The sequence below is a fragment of the Anabas testudineus genome, chromosome 14 (assembly GCF_900324465.2).
Source record: "Anabas testudineus chromosome 14, fAnaTes1.2, whole genome shotgun sequence".
Classification (NCBI taxonomy): Eukaryota; Metazoa; Chordata; class Actinopteri; order Anabantiformes; family Anabantidae; genus Anabas; species Anabas testudineus.
Genome location: NC_046623.1, coordinates 18,264,165 through 18,291,507, shown reverse-complemented (window position 1 = coordinate 18,291,507; position 27,343 = coordinate 18,264,165). Strand labels below are relative to the sequence as shown.

The 27,343-nt window shown below is 40.4% G+C and overlaps 4 protein-coding genes and 2 pseudogenes across 4 annotated transcripts; 5 read left to right on the top strand and 1 right to left on the bottom strand.

Moving 5' to 3' along the window:
• Positions 1 to 235: 235 nt before the first annotated feature.
• Positions 236 to 3,345, bottom strand: txndc15 (thioredoxin domain containing 15). The gene is made up of 6 exons (XM_026373176.1): positions 3,163 to 3,345; positions 2,292 to 2,611; positions 2,002 to 2,148; positions 1,379 to 1,542; positions 758 to 888; positions 236 to 564 (listed from the first exon to the last, which is right to left on the bottom strand). Exons 1-6 carry the CDS (start codon positions 3,257 to 3,259, stop codon positions 368 to 370), a joined length of 1,056 nt encoding a protein of 351 aa, XP_026228961.1. The 5' UTR covers positions 3,260 to 3,345; the 3' UTR covers positions 236 to 367.
• Positions 3,346 to 3,937: 592 nt separating this feature from the next.
• LOC113170879 (15-hydroxyprostaglandin dehydrogenase [NAD(+)]-like) lies at positions 3,938 to 6,744 on the top strand. The gene is made up of 7 exons (XM_026373182.1): positions 3,938 to 4,083; positions 4,484 to 4,607; positions 5,180 to 5,286; positions 5,410 to 5,506; positions 5,975 to 6,051; positions 6,244 to 6,401; positions 6,553 to 6,744. The coding sequence occupies exons 1-7, from the start codon at positions 3,991 to 3,993 to the stop codon at positions 6,665 to 6,667; spliced, it is 771 nt and encodes a 256-aa protein (XP_026228967.1). The 5' UTR covers positions 3,938 to 3,990; the 3' UTR covers positions 6,668 to 6,744.
• Positions 6,745 to 7,156: 412 nt separating this feature from the next.
• Positions 7,157 to 11,147, top strand: LOC113170876 (annotated as a pseudogene).
• A 161-nt stretch (positions 11,148 to 11,308) lies between these two features.
• On the top strand, positions 11,309 to 16,355 carry LOC113170877 (15-hydroxyprostaglandin dehydrogenase [NAD(+)]-like). Its single transcript, XM_026373181.1, has 7 exons — positions 11,309 to 11,466; positions 11,605 to 11,728; positions 13,352 to 13,458; positions 13,545 to 13,641; positions 14,280 to 14,356; positions 15,624 to 15,784; positions 15,944 to 16,355. The coding sequence occupies exons 1-7, from the start codon at positions 11,374 to 11,376 to the stop codon at positions 16,056 to 16,058; spliced, it is 774 nt and encodes a 257-aa protein (XP_026228966.1). The 5' UTR covers positions 11,309 to 11,373; the 3' UTR covers positions 16,059 to 16,355.
• A 150-nt stretch (positions 16,356 to 16,505) lies between these two features.
• On the top strand, positions 16,506 to 23,122 carry LOC113170878 (annotated as a pseudogene).
• A 149-nt stretch (positions 23,123 to 23,271) lies between these two features.
• Positions 23,272 to 27,032, top strand: LOC113170875 (15-hydroxyprostaglandin dehydrogenase [NAD(+)]-like). The gene is made up of 7 exons (XM_026373179.1): positions 23,272 to 23,441; positions 23,731 to 23,854; positions 25,102 to 25,208; positions 25,295 to 25,391; positions 25,832 to 25,908; positions 26,450 to 26,610; positions 26,770 to 27,032. Exons 1-7 carry the CDS (start codon positions 23,349 to 23,351, stop codon positions 26,882 to 26,884), a joined length of 774 nt encoding a protein of 257 aa, XP_026228964.1. The 5' UTR covers positions 23,272 to 23,348; the 3' UTR covers positions 26,885 to 27,032.
• The last annotated feature ends 311 nt before the right edge of the window (positions 27,033 to 27,343 follow it).

Here is a 27,343-nt window from a genome sequence, read left to right as displayed (position 1 = left end):
GCAAACAGGTAAGAGCCTCCCACTGGATAATTACTACATAGATGATTATTCTTCAGATGGTAATTTAATTTAAAACATCTAAGGAGATTGATGAAACTACTAAAACTGGGTTAAGAACTGTCCAATAGTAGAAGGTCATGTGGTCTGATGAGTCCAGATTTACCCTGTTCCAGATTATGGGAGCATCAGGGTAAGCATAATTTTTTTTCCTAATAACACACACTATTCACCAAAAAACGATTATTTCCTTTATTGTAAATCACAATGGCTCAAATAATAAATTTTATAGAACAACATAACTTAACTTTAACTAACTGAACTGTTTATTGTTTACATCCAGTGCATTGTGTGGTCTGTGTGTGTGTTTTCAGTCCTGGTGCTCATGCTCCTGGCCCGGTATGAGCCAGCGGATGCTGTCTGTCCTCAGGATAGCGTACAGAGTGAAGCCTGTGATGAAGAGGATGGAGAAGACCAGCAGCCAGTCGATGCCCTGCACTGGGACGCTGGGGAGGGGGCCCAGACGGTCTGCATCAGTTACGTTTTTATCAGGGCCAGCTTCAAATCCTGGAACACAGACAGTGCTTGCTAGTGTGTTTATATGAGTGCTTCTTCCAATTTTGATGCAAACTAATTAAAATAAATACTCAGAAATCAGCAGCAATAAGCACTCTGCAGAGAGGAGGTTTAAGAGTTGTGACCAAAACCAAACAAAATAAATGTTCATGATGAACTAATAATCATTATAATAAGTATGTACCTGTCTGGTTAGTGATAAAGGCGGTGAGTGTCTCCAGCGTTCTGTCCGTGTGGTTGAAGCGAGCCATTGGTTTGGCCCCCTGGAACAGAAGGATGTTGGGCACGGCCACGGTCCCAAACCTCGTGGAGAGGCTGGTGGAAGACGGAACCGGACAAGACACAGAAACAGGAACTCATAATGATCAAATCTGTTGTTGGTGATGCTATTATACAGATAAGTCTTATACAGATAAGTCTACTCTAATAAAACTGGCAAGAAGATTTGTGAGTGGTTCACAAAATCCTAGATACGCAACAATATGACACCACAACTATTCTCACATTGTTCACAGAATTGAATCAACATATCTTTGTTTCACTTCTAATGAAGTGTGGTATTTTGTTGTGGTACAGTTTGTTTTTGGTTTACACAAAAGTATTTTTTTAAACTCTTTAAAAGAAGACAACCCTTATTTTATAGTTTGCATTTTTACTCATTTGCACACACACATTTTTTTAGCTCCTCAACCATTGAGAAACCTTTTGATATATCTCTAATAACATCAGCTTGTTCAGTAAAAATCCCTTAATGCCTCTTCCAAACCTTCAAAAAAGGAGGGATGACATGTTTAAGACAGCTCACCTGCTGTGCTGAGAGGCATCCAGTGCCAGGAAGTGCATACTGGGAAAGACTCTGGGCAAGGCGTTGAAGTGAGGTGCCAAGCTGGCTGAAAACTGGCACCAGGTGGTGAAGAACAGCACCACAGAGCACTCGGTGCCATTGGCATTCAAGAACTCCATCAGGTCCTGAGACAAAAGAGGAACATGCAGACAGGCCTATGAGCAGGTTTAGTTACAGGCTTTGACAATTAAGCAATTGCTGTAGGTGCCAGTAATTCATCCACCAACAACCACAGTTAATACTTGCCTCTGTGGAGTTGTAGGTCACATCCTACAAAGAAAATTGATCTTACAGAGGCTGAGTTGTTACAAACGAGAATACTGGTAAATATAATGCTATAATATTTTTCAACCATCAAATTTCATTACTGGTGGTTCCCCCAGGAAGTACTGTCATCAGAAACTCTCTAGAGAAAACAATATTGTAACGACTTCAGGTGATAATATGTAAATATTTAATATGAAAATCACATTTTCAATGATTTACACTACAAAACTGAAAAACTTCACAATCTTTTCTTTATTTCATTAATAAACATCTTAAATTTAATATGATAAATGTCATTTAGAGTCCAGTATAAATACCTGTGAAGCATTGAGGACCTGCACAGTGAAATTGTCCATGGCCGTTATGTTCCTCTTATCACAGTTCACCTTGTACATCTTAGCACTTTCTGTGGTGTTGTGCTCCTCGGTTGCTGTAACTTCTGCACGCACTATGTCAAGAGTGACCTGGAGGTAAAGATCCAGGGAGAAGTCACCTGCTGCATAGTGCACTCTTCACTGTGTGACACAGCAATATATGAAGGTGGCAGCTACTTGTATCACACACCTATCTTTGAGTTTCATATTCCCATCTCATCACAGTCACTAACCTGTGGTGATGTTTCAGCGCTCTTATCCTCCAGTGACGCTTCTTTAGCTGCCAGATCAAATGAACCACACTGGGCACTGTTCTCGTCACAAGGTGGGGAGAAGCCTGACTGGAAGTCTTTCACATTTTTGGGAAAGAGGGACTCTATGTCAGATGGATCTATGGGGGCTTCGGTGCCCATCACAGCGTCTGCAATCTCAGCTGTCTTGAACTGTCTCTTCGGCAGAGATTCCAGGTCTTGTGACTCCACAAACTTGGGGCTGTTCTCTAAGTCGGAAACTGCATCTTCTGACAGCAAAAGCTCCAGTGACTCATCATTTTCTGAAATAAAGATCATTACAAGTCATGTTTAGCTTAATACACATTTCTCTCAATATGAATCTCTTATTTTCCGATGGAAATTTCTGCTTTTTGTGCTTGTACGAATCTAATGTTACAGCCTAGTAAGGAAATTTGACTTTTATGAAAATCGCGTTTAGTTTTTGTTGAAAGTTGTTTAAAGTTTACGTGTTAATTAAACGTTTTGTTTAATTGACGTTAGATAGAGATAAAGATTTTTTGACAAATACAATTTGACTTCATAAATTATATTAACTATTTTTAATATTCTTTATTTATATTGTAATGAAATTATAACTTAAAAATTGTATTGATGTGTTGTTATGTGGACATCTTTAGCTAATTCTTCCAGCTAGCTTAAAGTAACGTTAACGTTTCTAAAAACGGTGACATGTTAAATTATTACATAATGACACGAAGTACACAAAATAAAACAAAAACACTGTTAATATAAAATCTCGTCATTATTCTTAATATTTCAGTTTTATTAGCATCGTGTGACGTTAGCTAACAAACTGCTGTCAGTCTCTTACCTTGTGCTCCCACAAACGAAAACCTTAAAACATCGGAATAATAAAACACTAATACCAAAACATAAAAGATGAGAGGTTTGTTCGAAATCCCCTTCATATTTTTAGAAGTTTATCTAAATGTAAATATGAACAACTATCACGACATGTTGATGTGTAATGTTGCTCTGCTACTAGGAACGAATGTTTCCAGTTTTAACGGATGGAAATAAATGTTACACCCGAAATTCAACTTCCGGCAGACCGGAATGTTTTTTAGGACATTTTGAAAACAGGACAATGATTAAAAGTATTATTTAATAAATTAGTTATATTACACATAGTAATATATTTCATATAGTAATATAACTAGTATATAAAATGTAAGCTGCTTTTTACAATTTGATTATTATGCAATTTAATTTAATGTTTTAAATTTAAATTAATTTTTAATTTCTTGAAAGTTTGGATTACTTTTCAAATACGTAGCTTTTTACTAATGTCAAATCTCCTGAATGATTAAATTAAGTGTGTGTGTGTTTGTGTGTGTTTGTTTGTGTGTGTGTTTGTGTGTGTTTGTTTGTGTGTGTGTGATTCACATCCTTGCATCCTTACTTTCATGCAAAAACCCCACAGAACCCAATCTGGACCTCAGTCCAGACCTTTTATTTATGATCCTTGATTGGTTTATTCTAATTTGAATGCAGCTGTTTTTATATTTGTCTTCCGTGTCAGCCTGTCACCCTAAGGGCTTAGGGTGGTATTACAAGCACAGTCTTCAGTCTGTATGTCAGTATTTTCTGCAGAGATCACACAGCTTTCTCCCTCCTCTCTTCTTACTGAGCAGCAGAAATGGCTTTAAATGGTAAAGTTGCAGTAGTGACTGGAGCAGCAATGGGAATCGGAAAAGCAATAGCAGAAACATTTCTACATAACAGTGCCAAGGTAAAGTTTTGCATGTTATGGCTGCAGCTGATTCTGCAGGAGTTTTGTCTTTTTTTAGAATTTTCCAAAAATAATTTCCAAAAAACTCATCACCCTAAAACAGCGATGAGTTTAATGTAGGAGGACATGTTTTTAGAGTTGGACACATGTGGAGGTTGTGTTGAACTGCAAATGTTTTGGTGTTGAGGTGATTCCAATATTGTGTCTTCCACAGTTAAAAGCCTGAGATTAGATTAAAGACGAGTTACACATCTTAATTTTACATGAAACAGTTTGAATTCAGTACTTTATAAGGTTCTATATAGAACAACCTTAACAAAAAATGTATTATAGAACTGCTTAGGTTAACTTGTATCTTCATGTAGGAGCTAATGAACAGGTGTGTATTTCACCTGTACAGGTAGTCCTCTTGGATGTGAATGAACCTGTAGCAAAAAGTGTAATGGAAGATCTCAATAAACAATACGGACAAGACAGGACACTGTTCCTGAGATGTGATGTTACATCAGACGAACAGATTAAAGGTGAAAACACACACACACGCACATTTGTATGCCTGTCTCTGTCAGGAGACTCAAACTGAGCCCTTTGCGACCCGTTGTACATCACGCTGTCATCAAGTGTGAGGAATTTTGAAAATTGTGGGTATTTACTAACTTTTTACTTTTCGTAGTTTTTTTTTATTTATTTATTTGTAAACTATTTCATAAATCGGCCTCACCCAGCGGTGGCAAGTCAATACAACCAAATGTACATACTATTATACAGGAGCAGTTTGGAAGTAGCAGAAAAATGAAGATTGTAATGAACATGTGAGTCATGCTGCACATGAGGGAGGTTATACGTTCTTTCATATGATGTAATCTAAGCTGATAAACTGTGTTTTGGACCTCAAAAATGTGTATTTTGGAAGTTTGTGAAACATAAATTATACCAGTTTAAGAAACAGCAGTTGCTGCAGTGCTGACAGCATGTGTGTCTGACCCACATCTATTTTTGAAGTATCAGTGCTTAACATGTAGAGAGGTGTGTTTAAATTGGCTATAATGTGAGGTTATTGTGCTTAAGGTACAGATATGTTTTCCCTGTTGTCAAGCTGCCTTTCAGAAAGCCACAGAAACCTTTGGAGGAATCGACATTGTGTGCAACAATGCTGGCACCGTGGATGAGATGGACTGGGGAAAAACTGTGCCCATAAACCTGGTAAAAAGTAAAAAGAAAATGATACCTTTTTATTTTTGCAATATTCAGACAGAAGAACAAGACAAAAAGACATTTCCACTGTTACATTACACCAAAATGCACCATTATCATTCGTGTTTGTAGGGGGGTGTTGTCAGAAGGACTTATGTGGCTCTCGAGCACATGAACAAGTTGACTGGAGGCCGGGGAGGGGTCGTCGTCAACACTGCATCTGTGGCAGGTAAAGTCAAAGATGAACTGCATATATAGTGTAATAATTTTCAACTAAAGAAAAACATGTTTAAAGAGAAGCGTCTCAGTGAGACAGTCTCTAAATCCAGGTTTGTGTTAGTTTTACTTTTCACTATGTAGACGTCTCCTTTAGGTATTAACAGCAGGAAACAGTAAGAGTCTGTTGATATGCAGACGACACACAAGTAAGAGGTTAATATGTGTCCCTGAGCCTGATTATACATAATTGTATATATTTGAAAAATGTTTCTACAGAGCTTGAAAGGTTTGAACTTTACAATATAAAGTGCTTTGAAATCTTTTTTGTTGTGAATTGGTGCAATATAAATAAACTGAATGAACTTTGAAAAATTGAAATTTATAAAGTACATAGTACCACAAAAATAATGGAGAGAGGCATTTTGCTGGATAATAACAGCTCTTAATTCAGCCCTAAAAGTGACTTCTGATCCTTTAGGTGTCTTTCCCATGGAAATGTGTCCTGTCTACACGGCCACCAAGCATGGAGTCGTCGGCTTCACTCGAGCTATGGCGGTAAGAAAATCCAAGAAGATGAACTCTTACTGATAATGATAATGTCCAGACTCACATCATCAGGTGATTTCAGGGCTGTAGTTTGACAGCTTGAGATTTTCTGCCACAGGACAAAGAGGGTCAATTAATGCAGCTTTAAGAACCATGTATGAATGTAATAAAGCTGAGGCCTAATTGTCTGTCTTAAACTAGGCTGCTTCTACTGCATCAGGCTACGGGATACGGTTCAATGTCATTTGTCCAGGTCCTGTCCAAACTCAGCTTGTCTCCGTCTGCAAAACCAAGACTGGACAATTCTCCCACCTAGAAGGTTTAATCCATCAAGTCATAGAAACAACTGGTATGTTAAAGTGAGTTTTTTCCTGTCTTAAAGTTGCTTATTAAATCTCACACGTTTTACATTTTGTTCTTTTTTCTGTTGAATAATTTCTACAATATGAGACATGATGAACAACAGTGTGTCTGTGTTTTCATTAACATCACTCTACCGTTTTGTTTCAGCCCGTCGGAAGTAGCTGAGTTCATCCTCGAGCTGGTGACAGATGAAACAAAGAATGGAGAGGCCCTGATGATTCTCCAAAAAGGAAATAAATACATCACTTTTCCATCAATGTAGTGTTGAAGCATCATACTGTAACAACCGTCAGACTGAATCCTATAATTACAGCTGCAATGTTTCTCAGTGCTTTAATGTGTAATATAAACATAAAAAATCACAGTTACAACATGCAAATAAAATATCATTTGCATCCTATTGTTGAGTTCATTCAAATTATTTAAAATTCAATTATTAAAATTGAAATTATCACTGGATTGAAGAACTGAAAACTACAGATGTCATTTTGTGTATCGACCATAGGGTGTCACTGTTTCACGTGTTTCCATCTTAAAGGTCTCATTAAATAAAATCATTCTGTAACATACGATCATGCAAATCTAGTCTTTACATAACAATAAATACATTTACACCTCATCTTGTTGTTGCTTCAGTTGTTTCAGTCCCAAATTTCCCAGTCACTTCAGAACCTTTTCATTGTGTATTTATTGCAGCTGTTCATTTACCTTCCTGTTCTGTCTGACACCACCCAAAAGGTTTAGAGGTGGTGTCACATTAGTAGCACCTTCTTCATTTGAGTATTTTCTGCAGAGATCACACAGCTTTCTCCCTCCTCTCTTCTTACTGAGCAGCAGAAATGGCTTTAAATGGTAAAGTTGCAGTAGTGACTGGAGCAGCAATGGGAATCGGAAAAGCAATAGCAGAAACATTTCTACATAACGGGGCCAAGGTAAAGTTTTGCATGTTATGGCTGCAGCATAACTAAATATAATATTTGTGTGATTTGCAAATGGTTTATTATAGAACTGCCTAGGTTAACCTGTATCTTCATGTAAGATCTAACAGGTGTGTATTTCACCTGTACAGGTAGTCCTCTTGGATGTGAATGAACCTGTAGCAGAGAGTGTAATGAAAGACCTCAATAAACAATACGGACAAGACAGGACACTGTTCCTGAGATGTGATGTTGGGTCAGATGAACAGATTAAAGGTGAAAACACACACACACACACACGTGTGTGTGTGTATATCTGTCTCTGAGACTCACACTGAGCCTCATACAGACAATTGAAAAGAAACTGTGGTAAATCAAACAGGAACGTTTGTGGCATTTATCCGTTCTTCTTATGAGCTTACAACTAAAGTTACAAGTCCAGTCCTCCTGTAAAGGTACTGTATGTCCTGAACAGACAAGTTTAACCTCTTCAGACCTGAGCTCTAATTTGATATGCATTTTTAAATTCTTTTTGCTATTTGGGCTTATTGGAACCCGATAAGTATAAAAACTAAGCATCATCTTTTCACAAACATTTTCAGAAAAGACATCATATGCTTACATTTTAACCTAATTATAACACATTTTTTTATCAACACATTAACACACATATAACAACATTTAGCATTAAAAACTAGCACTGCCTTTTTCTTTACACACCTATTTGTGAAAGGCTGTGTAACGGTTGCGATCAGCTAGAACGCACAAGAATCCAAAATGTGTTGTACACGTGTGTGTACGCCAGGTCCTAAGAGGTTAAATATGTCACCAACAATTATGTAATTAAAGAAATACAGCATGAAGAAGAATTAGTGCTTTATATTATGTTCACAATATGTTCACAATATGTTCACAATATCACCATCATGGGTGACAGGTTTAGTTGATCCACTTGCTGCATCAGAACCTTTATTTCATACTCTCCACTCTGATCACTTCTTGGAACTGTTTACTCAGTACAAAGGTTCAGAACACAATTCAATAAAATATTGATGAATCATTGCAGCTGGCTTACAGTCAACAACAACACACATTAGTCAGGGAACACAGTTTACCTGCACCTATACTGAAAATCTGCACAGACATGCAGATTTTAATTTTTGATGTTTTTTTATTTTTGTAAGTGTAGCTGCAGGAGGGGAGCAGAGAAATAGACTAAGTCCCAGAATAAAAGTGGACATTCACTAACAGTACTTAGATTTTCAGTCAGAGTTTGTGGAAATGAGGCTCCACGATGATCTCTCCCTAATTCAGCTGTCTGCAGTCTTTTGTTGTGCACATGTGCACTCGAGGAGGAATCTTCCTGGGAAAACCTCCATTCTATTGAAGTAGCTTCCTTTTTAGCTTCCTTTCCTTTTCAAACCGTCATTGGAGGCTGACACGCTGCTCTCATGCTGTATGTGCTAGGTAACATAAATACATCCTACGTCATGGCATCTCTTTGTTATTGACATTTTGAAATTGCATCATGTTTTATCATGTAAAAATTTATACCAGTGTTCCCGTGGATACATGAAATGACACCTCTACTCCTCAACCTCCAAGGTTCTGCTTGCTCATGTTGTCAAAGACTCCCCTCTTGTTTGTTTCTACTGTTGTTGGTCACGACTGAGCTTCTGTTATGTTTTCTGGTTGCTTTCTAAATTGCAATGGAGAGTTTTTTCTTCTCAAGCACATGAAGAACATGTGTGTTTGTTGGCCATTGGCTGTAGTCATTGCAGTTTTTAAAGTAAACTTTCACTTTAAACACTGTAAAACTCTTTTTCTTCTCCCTGTTTTCAAGCTGCCTTTCAGAAAACCATAGAAACCTTTGGAGGAATCGACATTGTGTGCAACAATGCCGGCACTTATGGATGAGAATGATTGGGAGAAAACTGTCTCCATAAACCTGGTGAGGACGTATATTCATTTCCAATGTTTAGGAGGAAAAGGTATGAAGTAGGTGACGCTTCCTGTTTAATTCATTCTTTATTGTAGCTGGGTGTTATCAGGGGCACATACACAGCGATGGAGCACATGAACAAGTTGACTGGAGGTCGAGGAGGAGTCATCATCAACACAGCATCCACAGCAGGTAACAACAGGCTCCAGATGTGTTTCAGATTTATTATTTTTACAACTGTAGATTATTGACAGAGTCTCTGAAGGCAGCTGTGTGTCATTTAGTATACATCACCTACATTTTGGACTTGATGGGCTTGTTAACTGATGTGAATCACTGTATAGGTGAATATGACAAGGCAATAAAGACAAAAGACAAGTCAAGTCATATTAATTTAATGATATTCACAGCTGTGTTAGATTGTATTAGATTATACAAATGTACTTAATAAAGTGGCCACTGAGTGTATGTTTTCCATATAATTCTCTATATTGTACCTTAAAGGTTCTTTGAGATGCTTTTTGTTGTGATTTGGTGCAAAAAAAATACGAAACTGAAAAACTGTAGAGAGGTATTTTGCAGGATACCAACAGCTCAAACTTTATTTTGACTGATATAACACATGCTTTAGGCATCTTTCCTGTGGAGAGCTGTCCTGTCTACACGGCCACCAAGCACGGCGTTGTGGGCTTCACTCGAGCTATGGCGGTAAGAAAATCTAAGAAGATGAACTCTTATCTGTGTAGCTGCAGTCGAAACAAGTACAGACACAGTGTTGGACACATGAAGGTCAGAAGGAGAAGTTTGTTTAAATTCATATATTTGAGTTAATTAACTAACACATGATTTGCTAAAACATTTATAATTATAACAGCTACAACCTCATATTTAAACTGTTCACTTATTTACAAGAGCTCCTGGTTTCTGGATGGTTAATAAAGTCTTGTTCATGAAGTGTGGTGAACTAGCAGATAATAGAAGATTATCTACACAGTCTCCATCCTGCTCTTTATTCTCACTAAGAGTGATTCAACCAGCAAATATCAAACCCCCACGTTACACTTGAACTGTGAACAACCCAAGAGGCCACAGACCATCATTTCAGCTGAGGCCTACTTCTGTGTGTCCTCTACTAGGCTGCTTCAACTGCATCAGGCTACGGGATACGGTTCAATGCCATTTGCCCAGGTCCTGTCCAAACTCAGCTCCTCTCCATCTCCACATCCAGAATGGGACAATTCTCCCACTTATTAGAGAGAGTAGTCCGCCACCATACTGAAGCTGCTGGGATACTAACGTGAGTTTTTGCTTGTGACCTGTCATTAAAGTTGCCTAAAGATCACAAAATCAACAATTTGTTCTGTTTTCTGTTGAATAATTTCTACAATATGAGACATGATGAACAAAAGTGTGTCTATGTTTTCATTAACATCACTCTACCTTTTTCTCTCAGCCCGTCTGAAGCAGCAGAGTTCATCCTCGAGCTGGTGACAGATGAAACAAAGAATGGAGAGGCCCTGATGATTCTCCAAAAAGGAAATAAATACATCACATTTCCATCAATGTAGTGTTGAAGCATCATACTGTAACAACCGTCAGACTTAATCCTGTAATTACAGCTGCCATGTTTCTAAGTGCTAAGTGTAATATCATTTGCATCCTATTGTTGAGTTCATTCAAATTTTGTAATATTAAAAATGTAATTATTATAATTGAAATTATCACTGGATTGAAGAACTGAAAACTACAGATGTCATTTTGTGTATCGACCATAGGGTGTCACTGTTTCACGTGTTTCCATCTTAAAGGTCTCATTAAATAAAATCATTCTGTAACATACGATCATGCAAATCTAGTCTTTACATAACAATAAATACATTTACACCTCATCTTGTTGTTGCTTCAGTTGTTTCAGTCCCAAATTTCCCAGTCACTTCAGAACCTTTTCATTGTGTATTTATTGCAGCTGTTCATTTACCTTCCTGCTCTGTCTGACACCACCCAAAAGGTTTAGCGGTGGTGTCACATTAGTAGCACCTTCTTCATTTGAGTATTTTCTGCAGAGATCACACAGGTTTCTCCCTCCTCTCTTCTTACTGAGCAGCAGAAATGGCTTTAAATGGTAAAGTTGCAGTAGTGACTGGAGCAGCAATGGGAATCGGAAAAGCAATAGCAGAAACTCTTCTACATAACGGGGCCAAGGTAAAGTTTTGCATGTTATGGCTGCAGCATAACTAAATATAATATTTGTGTGATTTGACAAATGGTTTATTATAGAACTGCCTAGGGTAACCTGTATCTTCATGTAAGATCTAACAGGTGTGTATTTCACCTGTACAGGTAGTCCTCTTGGATGTGAATGAACCTGTAGCAAAGAGTGTAATGAAAGACCTCAATAAACAATACGGACAAGACAGGACACTGTTCCTGAGATGTGATGTTACATCAGACGAACACATTAAAGGTAAAAACACACACACACACACACACACACACACACGTATATCTGTCTCTGAGACTCACACTGAGCCTCATACAGACAATTGAAAAGAAACTGTGGTAAATCAAAGAGGAACGTTTGTGGCTTTTACCAAGAGTCCAGTCCTGCTGTAAATTTTATGTCCTGAACAGACACTTTTAGGAGATAAAGTCACCAACAGTTATATAATTAAAGAAATGCAGCATGAAACAGAATTACTGCTTAATACAATGTTCACAATATGTTCACAATATCACCATGATGGCTGCTAAGTTCAGTCGATCTACCTGCTGCATCTGAATCTTTATCTTTATGTTACAATCTCTCCTCTGTTTACTGAGTCCAAAGGTTCACAATTCAATAAAATCTTGATGAATCATTGCAGCTGGCTTACAGTCAACAACAGCACACTTTCTCTAAGTAAGCATCAAATGTGCTGGGTCACGATGACTATCGTTCACTTGCTCACCTAGTGTCTTACTTTCCCTCCGAACACTAAGGTTCCTCAGACAAAGCGGCTTTCTTATAAAACTTATAAAACCTTCTAAAAAGTTTCTGTTCTGTTATGTTTTCTGGTTGCTTTCTAAATTGCGATGGAGAGTTTTTTCTTCTCATGCACACGCATAACTTACAGTGGCAAGAAAAAGCATGGGCACCCTTTGGGATTGCATGGAGTTTTGAACGAATTGGTCATAAAATGTGCTCTGATCTTCATCTAACCCCTAGCCTAATGACTTCTCAAAGAGCTTGTTGGAGCCAGGAGTGAGCCAACCTTAAGTCCAATCAGTGTGATGATATTGGATGCGTTGCTGAACGCTGTCCTGCCCTTTAAAAACACACACCAGTCTTGGGTTCGCTGTTGCAGCACGGTTGCTACTCTCTCTAGGTCGTCCTGCAAAGATGACTGCAAGAGCACAGCGCAGAATGCTGAATGAGGTAAAGAAGAATCCTAGAGTGTCAGCTAAAGACTTACAGAAATCTCTGGCACATTTTTGTTGACATTAAATCACAATGGAGTACATGGGAGGACACCATGGAGGAAGCCATTGCTGTCCAATAAAAATATTGCAGCAAGTTTGCAAAAAAGCACCTGGATGTTCCACAGCACTACTGGCAAAATATTCAGTGGACAGATGAAACCAAATTTGAGTTGTTTGGAGAAAAAAAAAAAAAGATGTGTGGAGAAAAGGCACAGCACACCAACATCAAAACCTCATCCCCACTGTAAAACATGGTGGAGGGAGCGTCATGGTTTGGGGCTTCTTTGTTTTGTTTTGTTTTGTTTTGTTTTGTTTTGTTTATTAACACATTTTGCAGGAAAACGTAAGACCATCTGTCTCCAACTGAAGCTCAGCAGAGGACGGGTGACGCAACAGGACAATGGTGTGGTCCAAAATTACTCCAGATAGTTGTGCAGTTCAGCTCTAAACATTTGGTTGAGGTTATTGCTGCCAAAGACGGGTAAACCAGTTATTGAGTCCAAAGGTTCACATACTTTTTCTTACCACGGTATGTGCTTGTTGGCCATTGGCTGTAGTCATTGCAGTTTTTAAAGTAAACTTTCACTTTAAACACTGTAAAACTCTTTTTCTTCTCCCTGTTTTCAAGCTGCCTTTAAGAAAACCATAGAAACCTTTGGAGGAATCGACATTGTGTGCAACAATGCCGGCACTATGGATGAGAATGATTGGGAGAAAACTGTCTCCATAAACCTGGTGAGGACGCACATTCATGTCCAATGTTTAGGAGGAAAAAGTATGAAGTAGGTGACGCTTCCTGTTTAATTCATTCTTTATTGTAGCTGGGTGTTATCAGGGGCACATACACAGCGATGGAGCACATGAACAAGTTGACTGGTGGTCGAGGAGGAGTCATCATCAACACAGCATCCATTGCAGGTAACAACAGGCTTCAGATGTGTTTCAGATTTATTATTTTTACAACTGTAGATTATTGACAGAGTCTCTGAAGGCAGCTGTGTGTCATTTACTATCCATCACCTACATTTTGGACTTGATGGGCTTGTTAACTGATGTGAATCACTGTATAGGTGAATATGACAAGGCAATAAAGACAATAGACAAGTCAAGTCATATTAATTACAGCTTCAGCAGCGACAACTTAGAGATGCTCAGTTTCAGAGGGAATATAGGACATGTAAATAACATGTAATCATCTCAGGCTGTTCCAGGGAAATGATGCTAAGTTAGTGGTAACAGGGCAGACAAACAACAGACAGTAGGCAGATTCAGTTTGTTACCAGTCAAACAGCTCAGAAGAGGGTTAGCAGGTTTAGTGTACAAAGAGCAGCCGGTTCTGCAACAGCAGGAAGACAGGACGGTGTAGAGTGGGTGCAATAGAGGTACATCAACATAAATACTGGTCTAACACGGTGTATCCAAAATTACGTACACCATCAGATGCTTTTTGTTGTGAATTGGTGCTAAAATATGAAACTCTAAAAAACTGTAGAGAGGTATTTTGCAGGATACCAACAGCTTAAATTTCATTTTGACTGATATAACACATGCTTTAGGCATCTTTCCTGGGGAGAGCTGTCCTGTCTACACGGCCACCAAGCACGGCGTTGTGGGCTTCACTCGAGCTATGGCGGTAAGAAAATCCAAGAAGATGAACTCTTATCTGTGTAGCAGCAGTCAAAACAAGTACAGACACAGTGTTGGACACATGAAGGTCAGAAGGTGAAGTTTGTTTAAATTCATATATTTGTGTTAATTAACTAAAACATGACTTGCTAAAACATTTATAATTATCATAGCTACAACCTTATATTTAAACTATTTATAAGAATTCCTGGTGTCAGGAATCTGAGGAGCAACTCCATAGTCAAAGATTTACAGGAACTAGTTTTACAATGTTTATTTAAACAAGAGAGCAATGACAAGGACTCTGAGTTCAGCAGGGCACCCGTCAGGAGGCGACAGTGCAGGGTGACTGTGGAGAAATAGGTGAACCGGAAGTAGTTGGTGGCAGGAAGAGGTGGTCTGACATCGAGGCCAAGATGGCCGACAAATGGAGGGCATGTGGAGCGGATAGAGTCGATGGAGGCAGTGAGACTGGGAATGGAGGCTGGCAACAGCGGAGTGCGTCCAGAAAAGCAAGAACAGTGTGCAGAAGCACGAGGAGTAAATTGCCCAAATACAGATAATGGTGATGATGGTGATGAAATCTGAAATCCAGTAAACAGTGTAATAAGACAGTCCAGGTTTATGTACAAGGGCAGTTCAGACAATAAATTCAGTAGGCAAGTATTCGTGGTCAGGGGTTTCCAGGTCAATGCAGCGAGGTCCAAAAAAGTCTGAGCAGGGAAGGGAACAATAAAGGAGAAAACACTCAGAGTAGCAGAGGGGTGGGTAGAAGGCAGGATCAGGTCAGGCCGGTAGTACCAGAGGGTCAGGCAAGGGGCAGGGTCCAGGACAGAAAGAGTCCATAGAATCAAAAAGGCAGTCCAAGGTAAATGATGGATAGTTATACAGGGGCTGAGGACAGACTATCTGGCAGAGAGGAAAGGCAGACAGATCTGTTCTTATAGTGCAGAGGAAACCAGGGGCAGCCAATCGGTGGGTGAGGCTAATTAGACCGAGAGGAGGGAACAGGAAGTTGACCCAATAAAGACACAAGGGCGCCGGAATTGTAACTCCTTGTTTCTGGATGATTAATAAAGTCTCGTTCATGAAGTGTGGTGAACTAGCAGATAATAGAAGATTATCTACACAGTCTCCATCCTGCTCTTTATTCTCACTAAGAGTGATTCAACCAGCAAATATCAAACCCCCACGTTACACTTGAACTGTGAACAACCCAAGAGGCCACAGACCATCATTTCAGCTGAGGCCTACTTCTATGTGTCCTCTACTAGGCTGCTTCAACTGCATCAGGCTACGGGATACGGTTCAATGCCATTTGCCCAGGTCCTGTCCAAACTCAGCTCCTCTCCATCTGCACATCCAGAATGGGACAATTCTCCCACTTAGGAGAGAAACTAGTCGGCCATCATACTGAAACTGCTGGGATACTAACGTGAGTCTTTGCTTGTGTCCTGTCATTAAAGTTGCTTATTAAATCTCACATGTTTTACATTTTGTTCTGTTTTCTGTTGAATAATTTCCACTATTTGAGACATGATGAACAACAGTGTGTCTGTGTTTTCACTAACATCACTCTACCTTTTTGTCTCAGCCCGTCTGAAGCAGCAGAGTTCATCCTCGAGCTTGTGACAGATGAAACAAAGAATGGAGAGGCCCTCCTGATTCTCCAAAAAGGAAATAAATACATCACTTTTCCATCAATTTAATGTGAGATCTAAACATAAAAAATCACTTAAAATTATAAAATATAATTTGCACCTTAATCTTGTGTTCATTTACTGTTAACTAATCAGTGCTTTTACTGCTGCAGTACATGTGTCGATTATTGAAACAAAAAATTATCACTGGATTGAAGAACTGAAAACTACAGATGTCATTTTGTGTATCGACCATAGGGTGTCACTGTTTCACGTGTTTCCATCTTAAAGGTCTCATTAAATAAAATCATTCTGTCACATACGATCATGCAAATCTAGTCTTTACATAACAATAAATACATTTACACCTCATCTTGTTGTTGCTTCAGTTGTTTCAGTCCCAAATTTCCCAGTCACTTCAGAACATTTTCATTGTGTATTTATTGCAGCTGTTTATTTACCTTCCTGTTCTGTCTGACACCACCCAAAAGGTTTAGAGGTGGTGTCACATTAGTAGCACCTTCTTCAGTTGAGTATTTTCTGCAGAGATCACACAGCTTTCTTCCTCCTCTCTTCTTACTGAGCAGCAGAAATGGCTTTAAACGGTAAAGTTGCAGTAGTGACTGGAGCAGCAATGGGAATCGGAAAAGCAATAGCAGAAACTCTTCTACATAACGGGGCCAAGGTAAAGTTTTGCATGTTATGGCTGCAGCATAACTAAATATAATATTTGTGTGATTTGTGTTTGCCACAGTTAAAAGTGTGAGATTAGATTAAAGACGAGTTACACGTCTTAATTTCACATGAAACAGTTTGAATTTACCAATAACAACAGTTTTTAAAATGCTGAAATGCTAAAATGATTATGTGAAATTAGAACTAATTGAATTACATCTTATAACCTTAAAAAATTATTTCTTAACTACTTAGTCTTCATGTAGGAGCTAATGAACAGGTGTGTATTTCACCTGTACAGGTAGTCCTCTTGGATGTGAATGAACCTGTAGCAAAGAGTGTAATGAAAGACCTCAATAAACAATACGGACAAGACAGGACACTGTTCCTGAGATGTGATGTTGGGTCAGATGAACAGATTAAAGGTGAAAACACACACACACACACACACACACACACACACACGTATATCTGTCTCTGAGACTCACACTGAGCCTCATACAGACAATTGAAAAGAAACTGTGGTAAATCAAAGAGGAACGTTTGTGGCTTTTACCAAGAGTCCAGTCCTGCTGTAAATTTTATGTCCTGAACAGACACTTTTAGGAGATAAAGTCACCAACAGTTATATAATTAAAGAAATGCAGCATGAAACAGAATTACTGCTTAATACAATGTTCACAATATGTTCACAATATCACCATGATGGCTGCTAAGTTCAGTCGATCTACCTGCTGCATCTGAATCTTTATCTTTATGTTACAATCTCTCCTCTGTTTACTGAGTCCAAAGGTTCACAATTCAATAAAATCTTGATGAATCATTGCAGCTGGCTTACAGTCAACAACAGCACACTTTCTCTAAGTAAGCATCAAATGTGCTGGGTCACGATGACTATCGTTCACTTGCTCACCTAGTGTCTTACTTTCCCTCCGAACACTAAGGTTCCTCAGACAAAGCGGCTTTCTTATAAAACTTATAAAACCTTCTAAAAAGTTTCTGTTCTGTTATGTTTTCTGGTTGCTTTCTAAATTGCGATGGAGAGTTTTTTCTTCTCATGCACACGCATAACTTACAGTGGCAAGAAAAAGCATGGGCACCCTTTGGGATTGCATGGAGTTTTGAACGAATTGGTCATAAAATGTGCTCTGATCTTCATCTAACCCCTAGCCTAATGACTTCTCAAAGAGCTTGTTGGAGCCAGGAGTGAGCCAACCTTAAGTCCAATCAGTGTGATGATATTGGATGCGTTGCTGAACGCTGTCCTGCCCTTTAAAAACACACACCAGTCTTGGGTTCGCTGTTGCAGCACGGTTGCTACTCTCTCTAGGTCGTCCTGCAAAGATGACTGCAAGAGCACAGCGCAGAATGCTGAATGAGGTAAAGAAGAATCCTAGAGTGTCAGCTAAAGACTTACAGAAATCTCTGGCACATTTTTGTTGACATTAAATCACAATGGAGTACATGGGAGGACACCATGGAGGAAGCCATTGCTGTCCAATAAAAATATTGCAGCAAGTTTGCAAAAAAGCACCTGGATGTTCCACAGCACTACTGGCAAAATATTCAGTGGACAGATGAAACCAAATTTGAGTTGTTTGGAGAAAAAAAAAAAAAGATGTGTGGAGAAAAGGCACAGCACACCAACATCAAAACCTCATCCCCACTGTAAAACATGGTGGAGGGAGCGTCATGGTTTGGGGCTGCTTTGCTGCCTCAGGGCCTGGACGGATTGTTGTTATTGATGGAAAAATGAATTTTTAGAGTTTATCAAGCCTTTTTCAGGAAAACGTAAGACCATCTGTCCCCAACTGAAGCTCAACAGAGGATGGGTGATGCAACAGGACAATGACCCAAACCCATCCATCCATCCATTTTCTACCGCTTATCCGGGGGCCGGGTCAGAGGGGGAGCAGCTTAAGCAGAGATGCCCAGACTTCCCTCTCCCTAGACACCTCCTCCAGCTCTTCCAGGGGGAACACCGAGGCGTTCCCAGGACAGCTGAGAGTCATAGTCCCTCCAACGTGTCCTGGGTCTTTCCCAGGGCCTCCGCCCGGTGGGACATGTCCGGAAAACCTCCCCTGCGATTCGTCCCGGAGGCATCCGAAACAGATGCCCAAGCCACCTCAACTGGCCCCTCTCGATGCAGAGGAGCAGCGGCTCTACTCCGAGCTCCTCCCGGGTGACTGAGCTCCCCACCCTATCACTAAGGGTGCGCCCAGCCACTCTACGGAGGAAACTCATTTCGTCCGCTGGTATCCGCGACCTTGTCCTTTCGGTCATGACCCAAAGCTCATGGCCATAGGTGAGGGTAGGAATGTAGACTGACCGGTAAATCGAGAGCTTTGCCTTTTGGCTCAGATCCTTTTTCACCACAACGGACCGGTACACCGACCGCATGCCGCAGCTGCCGATGCACCAACCCTTCTGTCAATCTCACGCTCCCTTTTTCCCTCACTCATGAACAAGACCCCAAGATACTTAAACTCCTCCACTTGAGGGAGGATCTCCCCCCCAACCTGGAGGGTGCAAGCCACCTCTTTCCGGTTGAGAACCATGGCCTTGGACTTGGAGGTGCTGATTCTCATCCCAGCCCTTTCACACTCGGCTGCAAACCACCCCAGTGCCTGCTGGAAGTCCCGGTGTGATGAGGCCAACAGGACAACATCATCTGCAAAAAGCAGAGATGAGATCCTGTGGTCCCCAAACCGGATTCCCTCCGACCCCTGGCTGCACCTAGAAATCCTGTCCATAAAAGTAATGAACAGGATCGGTGACAAAGGGCAGCCCTGTCGGAGTCCAGCGTGCACCGGAAACAAGTCTGACTTACTGCCGGCAATGTGAACCAAGCTCCTGCTCCGGTCATACAAGGACTGAACGGCCCTTAACAAAGGGTCCCGAATCCGGTATTTCTGAAATACCTCCCACAGGATGCCACAAGGGACATGGTCAAACGCCTTCTCCAAGTCCAAAAAACACATGTAGACTGGATGGGCGAACTCCCATGAACCCTCGAGCACCCTAGCAAGAGTATGGAGCTGGTCCAGACTAGTCAGCCTCTGAGTCTCCAGCCTCTGCTTCCTCAACAGAAGGCGTGTCGACGGGATCCTCAAAGTATTCCTTCCACCGTCCTACAATGTCCCCAGTCGAAGTCAGCAGCTCCCCACCTCCAATGTAAACCGTGTTGGCAGGAAACTGCTATCCCCTTTGAGGTGCCAGACGGTTTGCCAGAATGTGTCCAAGACATATGGTTGGAGGTCAGATGACACAACCACAAAGTCGATCATAGACCTCCGACCTAGGGTGTCCTGGTGCCACGTGCACTGATGGACACTCTTATGCTTGAACATGGTGTTCATTATGGACAAACTGTGACTAGCACAGAAGTCCAATAACAAAACACCACTCGGGTTCAGATCCGGGAGGCCGTTCCTCTCAATCACGCCCCTCCAGGTATCACTGTCATTGCCCACGTGGGCGTTGAAATCCCCCAGTAGGACGACAGAGTCCCCAGGCGGAGCACCTTCCAGTACCCCTTCCAGAGACCCAATGAAAGCCGGGTACTCTACTCTGCTATTTGGCCTGTAGGCACAAACAACAGTGAGAGACATATCCCCCACCTGAAGGCGCAGGGAAACAACTCTCTCATCCACCAGGGAAAACTCCAAGACATGGCAGCTGAGCTGGGGGGCTAGCAAGCCCACCCCTGCCCGCCGCCTCTCACCATGGGCAACTCCAGAGTAGAAGAGAGTCCAACCTCTCTCAAGGAGTTGTGTTCCAGAGCCCAGACTGTGTGTGGAATTGAGCCCGACTATCTCTAGCTGGCTCCCTCAACCTCCAACACAAGTTCAGGCTCCTTTCCACCCAGTGAAGTGACATTCCATGTCCCAATTGCCAGATTCCTTGTCCAGGGATTGGGTTGTCGAGGCACCTCCACACGGCTGCCACCCAATCCACACTGCACCGACCCCCTTTGCTCCTTCCTGCGGGTGGTGGGCCTACAGGAAGTCAGTCCCACGTTGCTCCTTCGGGCTGAGGCGGGTCCCATGGGAGCGATTCCGGCCACCAAGCGCTCGCCTACGTGCCCCAACCCCAGGCCTGGCTCCAGGGTGGGGCCCCGGTGACGCCAGTCCAGGCGACGTAACTGTCCTTGATTTTTTATTCATCATAAGGGGTTTATGAACTGCTCTTAGTCTGGCCTGTCGCCTAGGACCTGTTTACCTTGGGAGACCCTACCAGGGGATTAAGCCCCCGGCAACATAGCTCCTAGGTTCATTTGGACACGCAAACCCCTCCACCGCAGTAAGGTGGCAGTTCGGGGAGGGGTGACCCAAGCCATACAAGTAATTCAAAATTCAAAAGAATAGCTTCAACAGAACAAAATACACCTTGTGGAGTGGCCCAGTCAGAGTTCTGACCTCAACCCAATTGAAATGCTGTGGCATGACCTTAAGAGAGCCATTCACACCAGACATCCCAAGAATATTGCTACACTGAAACAGTTTTGTGAAGAGGAGTGGTCCAGAATTACTCCAGATCGTTGTGCAGGTCTGATCTGCAACTATAATAAACGTTTGGTTGAAGTTATTGCTGCCAAAGACGGGTCAACCAGTTATTAAGTCCAAAGGTTCACATACTTTTTCTTACCACTGTATGTGCTTGTTGGCCATTGGCTGTAGTCATTGCAGTTTTTAAAGTAAACTTTCACTTTAAACACTGTAAAACTCTTTTTCTTCTCCCTGTTTTCAAGCTGCCTTTAAGAAAACCATAGAAACCTTTGGAGGAATCGACATTGTGTGCAACAATGCCGGCACTATTGATGAGAACGATTGGGAGAAAACTGTCTCCATAAACCTGGTGAGGACGCACATTCATGTCCAATGTTTAGGAGGAAAAAGTATGAAGTAGGTGACGCTTCCTGTTTAATTCATTCTTTATTGTAGCTGGGTGTTATCAGGGGCACATACACAGCGATGGAGCACATGAACAAGTTGACTGGTGGTCGAGGAGGAGTCATCATCAACACAGCATCCATGGCAGGTAACAACAGGCTCCAGATGTGTTTCCGATTTATTATATTATTTATTATAGTATTTTGCAGGATACCAACAGCTCAAACTTTATTTTGACTGATATAACACATCCCTTAGTCATCCTTCCTATGGAGAGCTGTCCTGTCTACACAGCCACCAAGCACGGCGTTGTCGGCTTCACTCGAGCTATGGCGGTAAGAAAATCTAAGAAGATGAACTCTTATCTGTGTAGCTGCAGTCGAAACAAGTACAGACACAGTGTTGGACACATGAAGGTCAGAAGGAGAAGTTTGTTTAAATTCATATATTTGAGTTAATTAACTAACACATGATTTGCTAAAACATTTATAATTATAACAGCTACAACCTCATATTTAAACTGTTCACTTATTTACAAGAGCTTCTGGTTTCTGGATGGTTGATAAAGTCTTGTTCTTGAAGTGTGGTGAACTAGCAGATAATAGAAGATTATCTACACAGTCTCCATCCTGCTCTTTATTCTCACTAAGAGTGATTCAACCAGCAAATATCAAACCCCCACGTTACACTTGAACTGTGAACAACCCAAGAGGCCACAGACCATCATTTCAGCTGAGGCCTACTTCTGTGTGTCCTCTACTAGGCTGCTTCAACTGCATCAGGCTACTGGGATACGGTTCAATGCCATTTGCCCAGGTCCTGTCCAAACTCAGCTCCTCTCCATCTCCACATCCAGAATGGGACAATTCTCCCACTTATTAGAGAGAGTAGTCCGCCATCATACTGAAGCTGCTGGGATACTAACGTGAGTTTTTGCTTGTGACCTGTCATTAAAGTTGCCTAAAGATCACAAAATCAACAATCTGTTCTATTTTCTGTTGAATAATTTCTACAATATGAGACATGATGAACAAAAGTGTGTCTGTGTTTTCATTAACATCACTCTACCTTTTTCTCTCAGCCCGTCTGAAGCAGCAGAGTTCATTCTCGAGCTGGTGACAGATGAAACAAAGAATGGAGAGGCCCTCCTGATTCTCCAAAAAGGAAATAAATACATCACATTTCCATCAATGTAGTGTTGAAGCATCATACTGTAACAACCGTCAGGCTGAATCCTGTAATTACAACTGCAATGTTTCTCAGTGCTTTAATGTGAGATATAAACATAAAACATCACTTAAAATTATAAAATATAACTTGCACCTTAATCTTGTGTTCATTTACTGTTAACTAATCAGTGCATTTGCTGCTGCACTACATGTGTCGATTATTTAAACATGAAATATAATTTGTTTAAAAATTGAAAACTACAGATGTCATTTTGTGTATCGACCATAGGGTGTCACTGTTTCACGTGTTTCCATCTTAAAGGTCTCATTAAATAAAATCATTCTGTCACATACGATCATGCAAATCTAGTCTTTACATAACAATAAATACATTTACACCTCATCTTGTTGTTGCTTCAGTTGTTTCAGTCCTAAATTTCCCAGTCACTTCAGAACCTTTTCATTGTGTATTTATTGCAGCTGTTCATTTACCTTCCTGTTCTGTCTGACACCACCCAAAAGGTTTAGCGGTGGTGTCACATTAGTAGCACCTTCTTCATTTGAGTATTTTCTGCAGAGATCACACAGCTTTCTTCCTCCTCTCTTCTTACTGAGCAGCAGAAATGGCTTTAAACGGTAAAGTTGCAGTAGTGACTGGAGCAGCAATGGGAATCGGAAAAGCAATAGCAGAAACTCTTCTACATAACGGGGCCAAGGTAAAGTTTTGCATGTTATGGCTGCAGCATAACTAAATATAATATTTGTGTGATTTGTGTTTGCCACAGTTAAAACTGTGAGATTAGATTAAAGACGAGTTACACGTCTTAATTTCACATGAAACAGTTTGAATTTGCCAATAACAACAGTTTTCAAAATGCTGATTATGTGAAATCAAACCTAACTGAATTACATCTTATAACCTTAACAAATGGTTTATTATAGAACTGCCTAGGTTAACCTGTATCTTCATGTAAGATCTAACAGGTGTGTATTTCACCTGTACAGGTAGTCCTCTTGGATGTGAATGAACCTGTAGCAAAGAGTGTAATGAAAGACCTCAATAAACAATACGGACAAGACACGACTCTGTTCCTGAGATGTGATGTTGGGTCAGATGAACAGATTAAAGGTGAAAACACACACACACACACACACACACACACACACACACACACACACACACACACACACACACGTATATCTGTCTCTGAGACTCATACTGAGCCTCATACAGACAATTGAAAAGAAACTGTGGTAAATCAAACAGGAACGTTTGTGGCATTTATCAGTTCTCTTGAGCTTATAACTAACGTTACAACAAGTCCAGTCCTGCTGTAAACGGAACTTTATGTCCTGAACAGACAAGTTTAAATATGTCACCAACAATTATGTAATTAAAGAAATACAGCATGAAACAGAACTAGTGCTTAATATAATGTTCACATTATGTTCACAATATCACCATCATGGCTGACAGGTTCAGTTGATCCACTTACTGCATCTGAATCTTTATGTCATATTCTCTCTTCTACTCACTTCTTAGAACTGTTTACTCAGTACAAAGATTCAGAACACAATTCAATAAAATATTGATGAATGATTGCAGCTGGCTTTCAGTCAACAACAACACACATTAGTCAGGGAACAGCGTTTACATGCACTTAAGAAACCTACTGAAAATCTGCACAGACATGCAGATTTCACTTTTGATGTTTTTTTATTTTTGTAAGTGTAGCTGCAGGAGGGGAGCAGAGAAATAGACTAAGTCCCAGAATAAAAGTGGACATTCACTAACAGTACTTAGATTTTCAGTCAGAGTTTGTGGAAATGAGGCTCCACGATGATCTCTCCCTAATTCAGCTGTCTGCAGTCTTTTGTTGTGCACATGTGCACTCGAGGAGGAATCTTCCTGGGAAAACCTCCATTCTATTGAAGTAGCTTCCTTTTTAGCTTCCTTTCCTTTTCAAACCGTCATTGGAGGCTGACACGCTGCTCTCATGCTGTATGTGCTAGGTAACATAAATACATCCTACGTCATGGCATCTCTTTGTTATTGACATTGTAAAATTACATTATGTTTTATGATGAAAAAAATTATACCAGTGTTCCCATGGATACATGAAATGACACCTCTACTCCTCAACCTCCAAGGTTCTGCTTGCTCATGTTGTCAAAGACTCCCCTCTTGTTTGTTTCTACTGTTGTTGGTCACGATTGAGCTTCTGTTATGTTTTCTGGTTGCTTTCTAAATTTTTCCTTCTCATTCACATGCAGAACATATGTGCTCGTTGGCCATTGGCTGTAGTCATTGCAGTTTTTAAAGTAAACTTTCACTTTAAACACTGTAAAACTCTTTTTCTTCTCCCTGTTTTCAAGCTGCCTTTCAGAAAACCATAGAAACCTTTGGAGGAATCGACATTGTGTGCAACAATGCCGGCACTTTGGATGAGAATGATTGGGAGAAAACTGTCTCCATAAACCTGGTGAGGACGTATATTCATTTCCAATGTTTAGGAGGAAAAGGTATGAAGTAGGTGACGCTTCCTGTTTAATTCATTCTTTATTGTAGCTGGGTGTTATCAGGGGCACATACACAGCGATGGAGCACATGAACAAGTTGACTGGTGGTCGAGGAGGAGTCATCATCAACACAGCATCCACAGCAGGTAACAACAGGCTCCAGATGTGTTTCAGATTTATTATTTTTACAACTGTAGATTATTGACAGAGTCTCTGAAGGCAGCTGTGTGTCATTTACTATCCATCACCTACATTTTGGACTTGATGGGCTTGTTAACTGATGTGAATCACTGTATAGGTGAATATGACAAGGCAATAAAGACAAAAGACAAGTCAAGTCATATTAATTTAATGATATTCACAGCCGTGTTAGATTGTATTAGATTATACAAATGTACTTAATAAAGTGGCCACTGAGTGTATGTTTTCCATATAATTCTCTATATTGTACCTTAAAGGTTCTTTGAGATGCTTTTTGTTGTGATTTGGTGCAAAAAAAAATGTGAAACTGAAAAACTGTAGAGAGGTATTTTGCAGGATACCAACAGCTCAAATTTCATTTTGACTGATATAACACATGTTTTAGGCATCTTTCCTGGGGAGAGCTGTCCTGTCTACACGGCCACCAAGCACGGCGTTGTCGGCTTCACTCGAGCTATGGCGGTAAGAAAATCTAAGAAGATGAACTCTTGATAAAGATTATGTCCAGACTCACATCATCAGGTGATTTCAGGGCTGTAGTTTGACAGCTTATTACAGCTTAATTCTTATTTGTGTAGTTACAGTCAAAACAAGTACAGACACAGTGTTGGACCCATGACCTCCATTGGTCCAACACTGTGTCTGTTCTTGTTTTCTTCAGAAGGAGAAGTTTGTGTAAATTCATATATTTGAGTTAATTAACTAACACATGATTTGCTAAAACATTTATAATTATAACAGCTACAACCTTATATTTAAACTGTTCACTTATTTACAAGAGCTCCTGGTTTCTGGATGGTTAATAAAGTCTTGTTCTTGAAGTGTGGTGAACTAGCAGATAATAGAAGATTATCTACACAGTCTCCATCCTGCTCTTTATTCTCACTAAGAGTGATTCAACCAGCAAATATCAAACCCCCACGTTACACTTGAACTGTGAACAACCCAAGAGGCCACAGACCATCATTTCAGCTGAGGCCTACTTCTGTGTGTCCTCTACTAGGCTGCTTCAACTGCATCAGGCTACGGGATACGGTTCAATGCCATTTGCCCAGGTCCTGTCCAAACTCAGCTCCTCTCCATCTGCACATCCAGACTGGGACAATTCTCCCACTTAGGAGAGAAACTAGTCGGCCAATTTACAGAAGCTACTGGGATACTAACGTGAGTCTTTGCTTGTGTCCTGTCATTAAAGTTGCTAATTAAATCTCACATGTTTTACATTTTGTTCTGTTTTCTGTTGAATAATTTCCACTATTTGGGACATGATGAACAACAGTGTGTCTGTGTTTTCATTAACATCACTCTACCTTTTTGTCTCAGCCCATCTGAAGTAGCCGAGAGCGTCCTCGAGCTCATGACGGATGAAACAAAGAATGGAGAGGCCCTCCTGATTCTCCAAAAAGAAAAGACATACATCACTTTTCCATCAATGTAGTGTTGAAGCATCATACTGTAACAACCGTCAGGCTGAATCCTGTAATTACAGCTGCAATGTTTCTCAGTGCTTTAATGTGAGATATAAACATAAAAAATCACTGAAAGCTACAAAATGCACAGAAAATAAAATATAACTTGCACCTTAATCTTGTGTTCATTTACTGTTAACTAATCAGTGCATTTGCTGCTGCACTACATGTGTCGATTATTTAAACATGAAATATAATTTGTTTAAAAATTGAAAACTACAGATGTCATTTTGTGTATCGACCATAGGGTGTCACTGTTTCACGTGTTTCCATCTTAAAGGTCTCATTAAATAAAATCATTCTGTCACATACAATCATGCAAATCTAGTCTTTACATAACAATAAATACATTTACACCTCATCTTGTTGTTGCTTCAGTTGTTTCAGTCCCAAATTTCCCAGTCACTTCAGAACCTTTTCATTGTGTA

What these genes read in the sequence shown, in the direction of transcription:
- txndc15 (XM_026373176.1), bottom strand. Translation starts at nt 3,259, where the DNA reads ATGAAGGGGATTTCGAACAAACCTCTCATCTTTTATGTTTTGGTATTA. An exon ending in AGGTCCTCAATGCTTCACAG is followed by an intron (nt 1,543 to 2,001) that starts GTATTTATACTG and finishes CTTTTGTCTCAG; the next exon opens with GACCTGATGGAGTTCTTGAA. An exon ending in GATGCCTCTCAGCACAGCAG is followed by an intron (nt 889 to 1,378) that starts GTGAGCTGTCTT and finishes GTCTTCCACCAG; the next exon opens with CCTCTCCACGAGGTTTGGGA.
- LOC113170879 (XM_026373182.1), top strand. Translation starts at nt 3,991, where the DNA reads ATGGCTTTAAATGGTAAAGTTGCAGTAGTGACTGGAGCAGCAATGGGA. An exon ending in ATCAGACGAACAGATTAAAG is followed by an intron (nt 4,608 to 5,179) that starts GTGAAAACACAC and finishes CCTGTTGTCAAG; the next exon opens with CTGCCTTTCAGAAAGCCACA. An exon ending in GCTTCACTCGAGCTATGGCG is followed by an intron (nt 6,052 to 6,243) that starts GTAAGAAAATCC and finishes GTCTTAAACTAG; the next exon opens with GCTGCTTCTACTGCATCAGG.
- LOC113170877 (XM_026373181.1), top strand. Translation starts at nt 11,374, where the DNA reads ATGGCTTTAAATGGTAAAGTTGCAGTAGTGACTGGAGCAGCAATGGGA. An exon ending in CAACACAGCATCCATTGCAG is followed by an intron (nt 13,642 to 14,279) that starts GTAACAACAGGC and finishes CACATGCTTTAG; the next exon opens with GCATCTTTCCTGGGGAGAGC. An exon ending in GCTTCACTCGAGCTATGGCG is followed by an intron (nt 14,357 to 15,623) that starts GTAAGAAAATCC and finishes GTCCTCTACTAG; the next exon opens with GCTGCTTCAACTGCATCAGG.
- LOC113170875 (XM_026373179.1), top strand. Translation starts at nt 23,349, where the DNA reads ATGGCTTTAAACGGTAAAGTTGCAGTAGTGACTGGAGCAGCAATGGGA. An exon ending in GCTTCACTCGAGCTATGGCG is followed by an intron (nt 25,909 to 26,449) that starts GTAAGAAAATCT and finishes GTCCTCTACTAG; the next exon opens with GCTGCTTCAACTGCATCAGG. An exon ending in GAAGCTACTGGGATACTAAC is followed by an intron (nt 26,611 to 26,769) that starts GTGAGTCTTTGC and finishes TTTTTGTCTCAG; the next exon opens with CCCATCTGAAGTAGCCGAGA.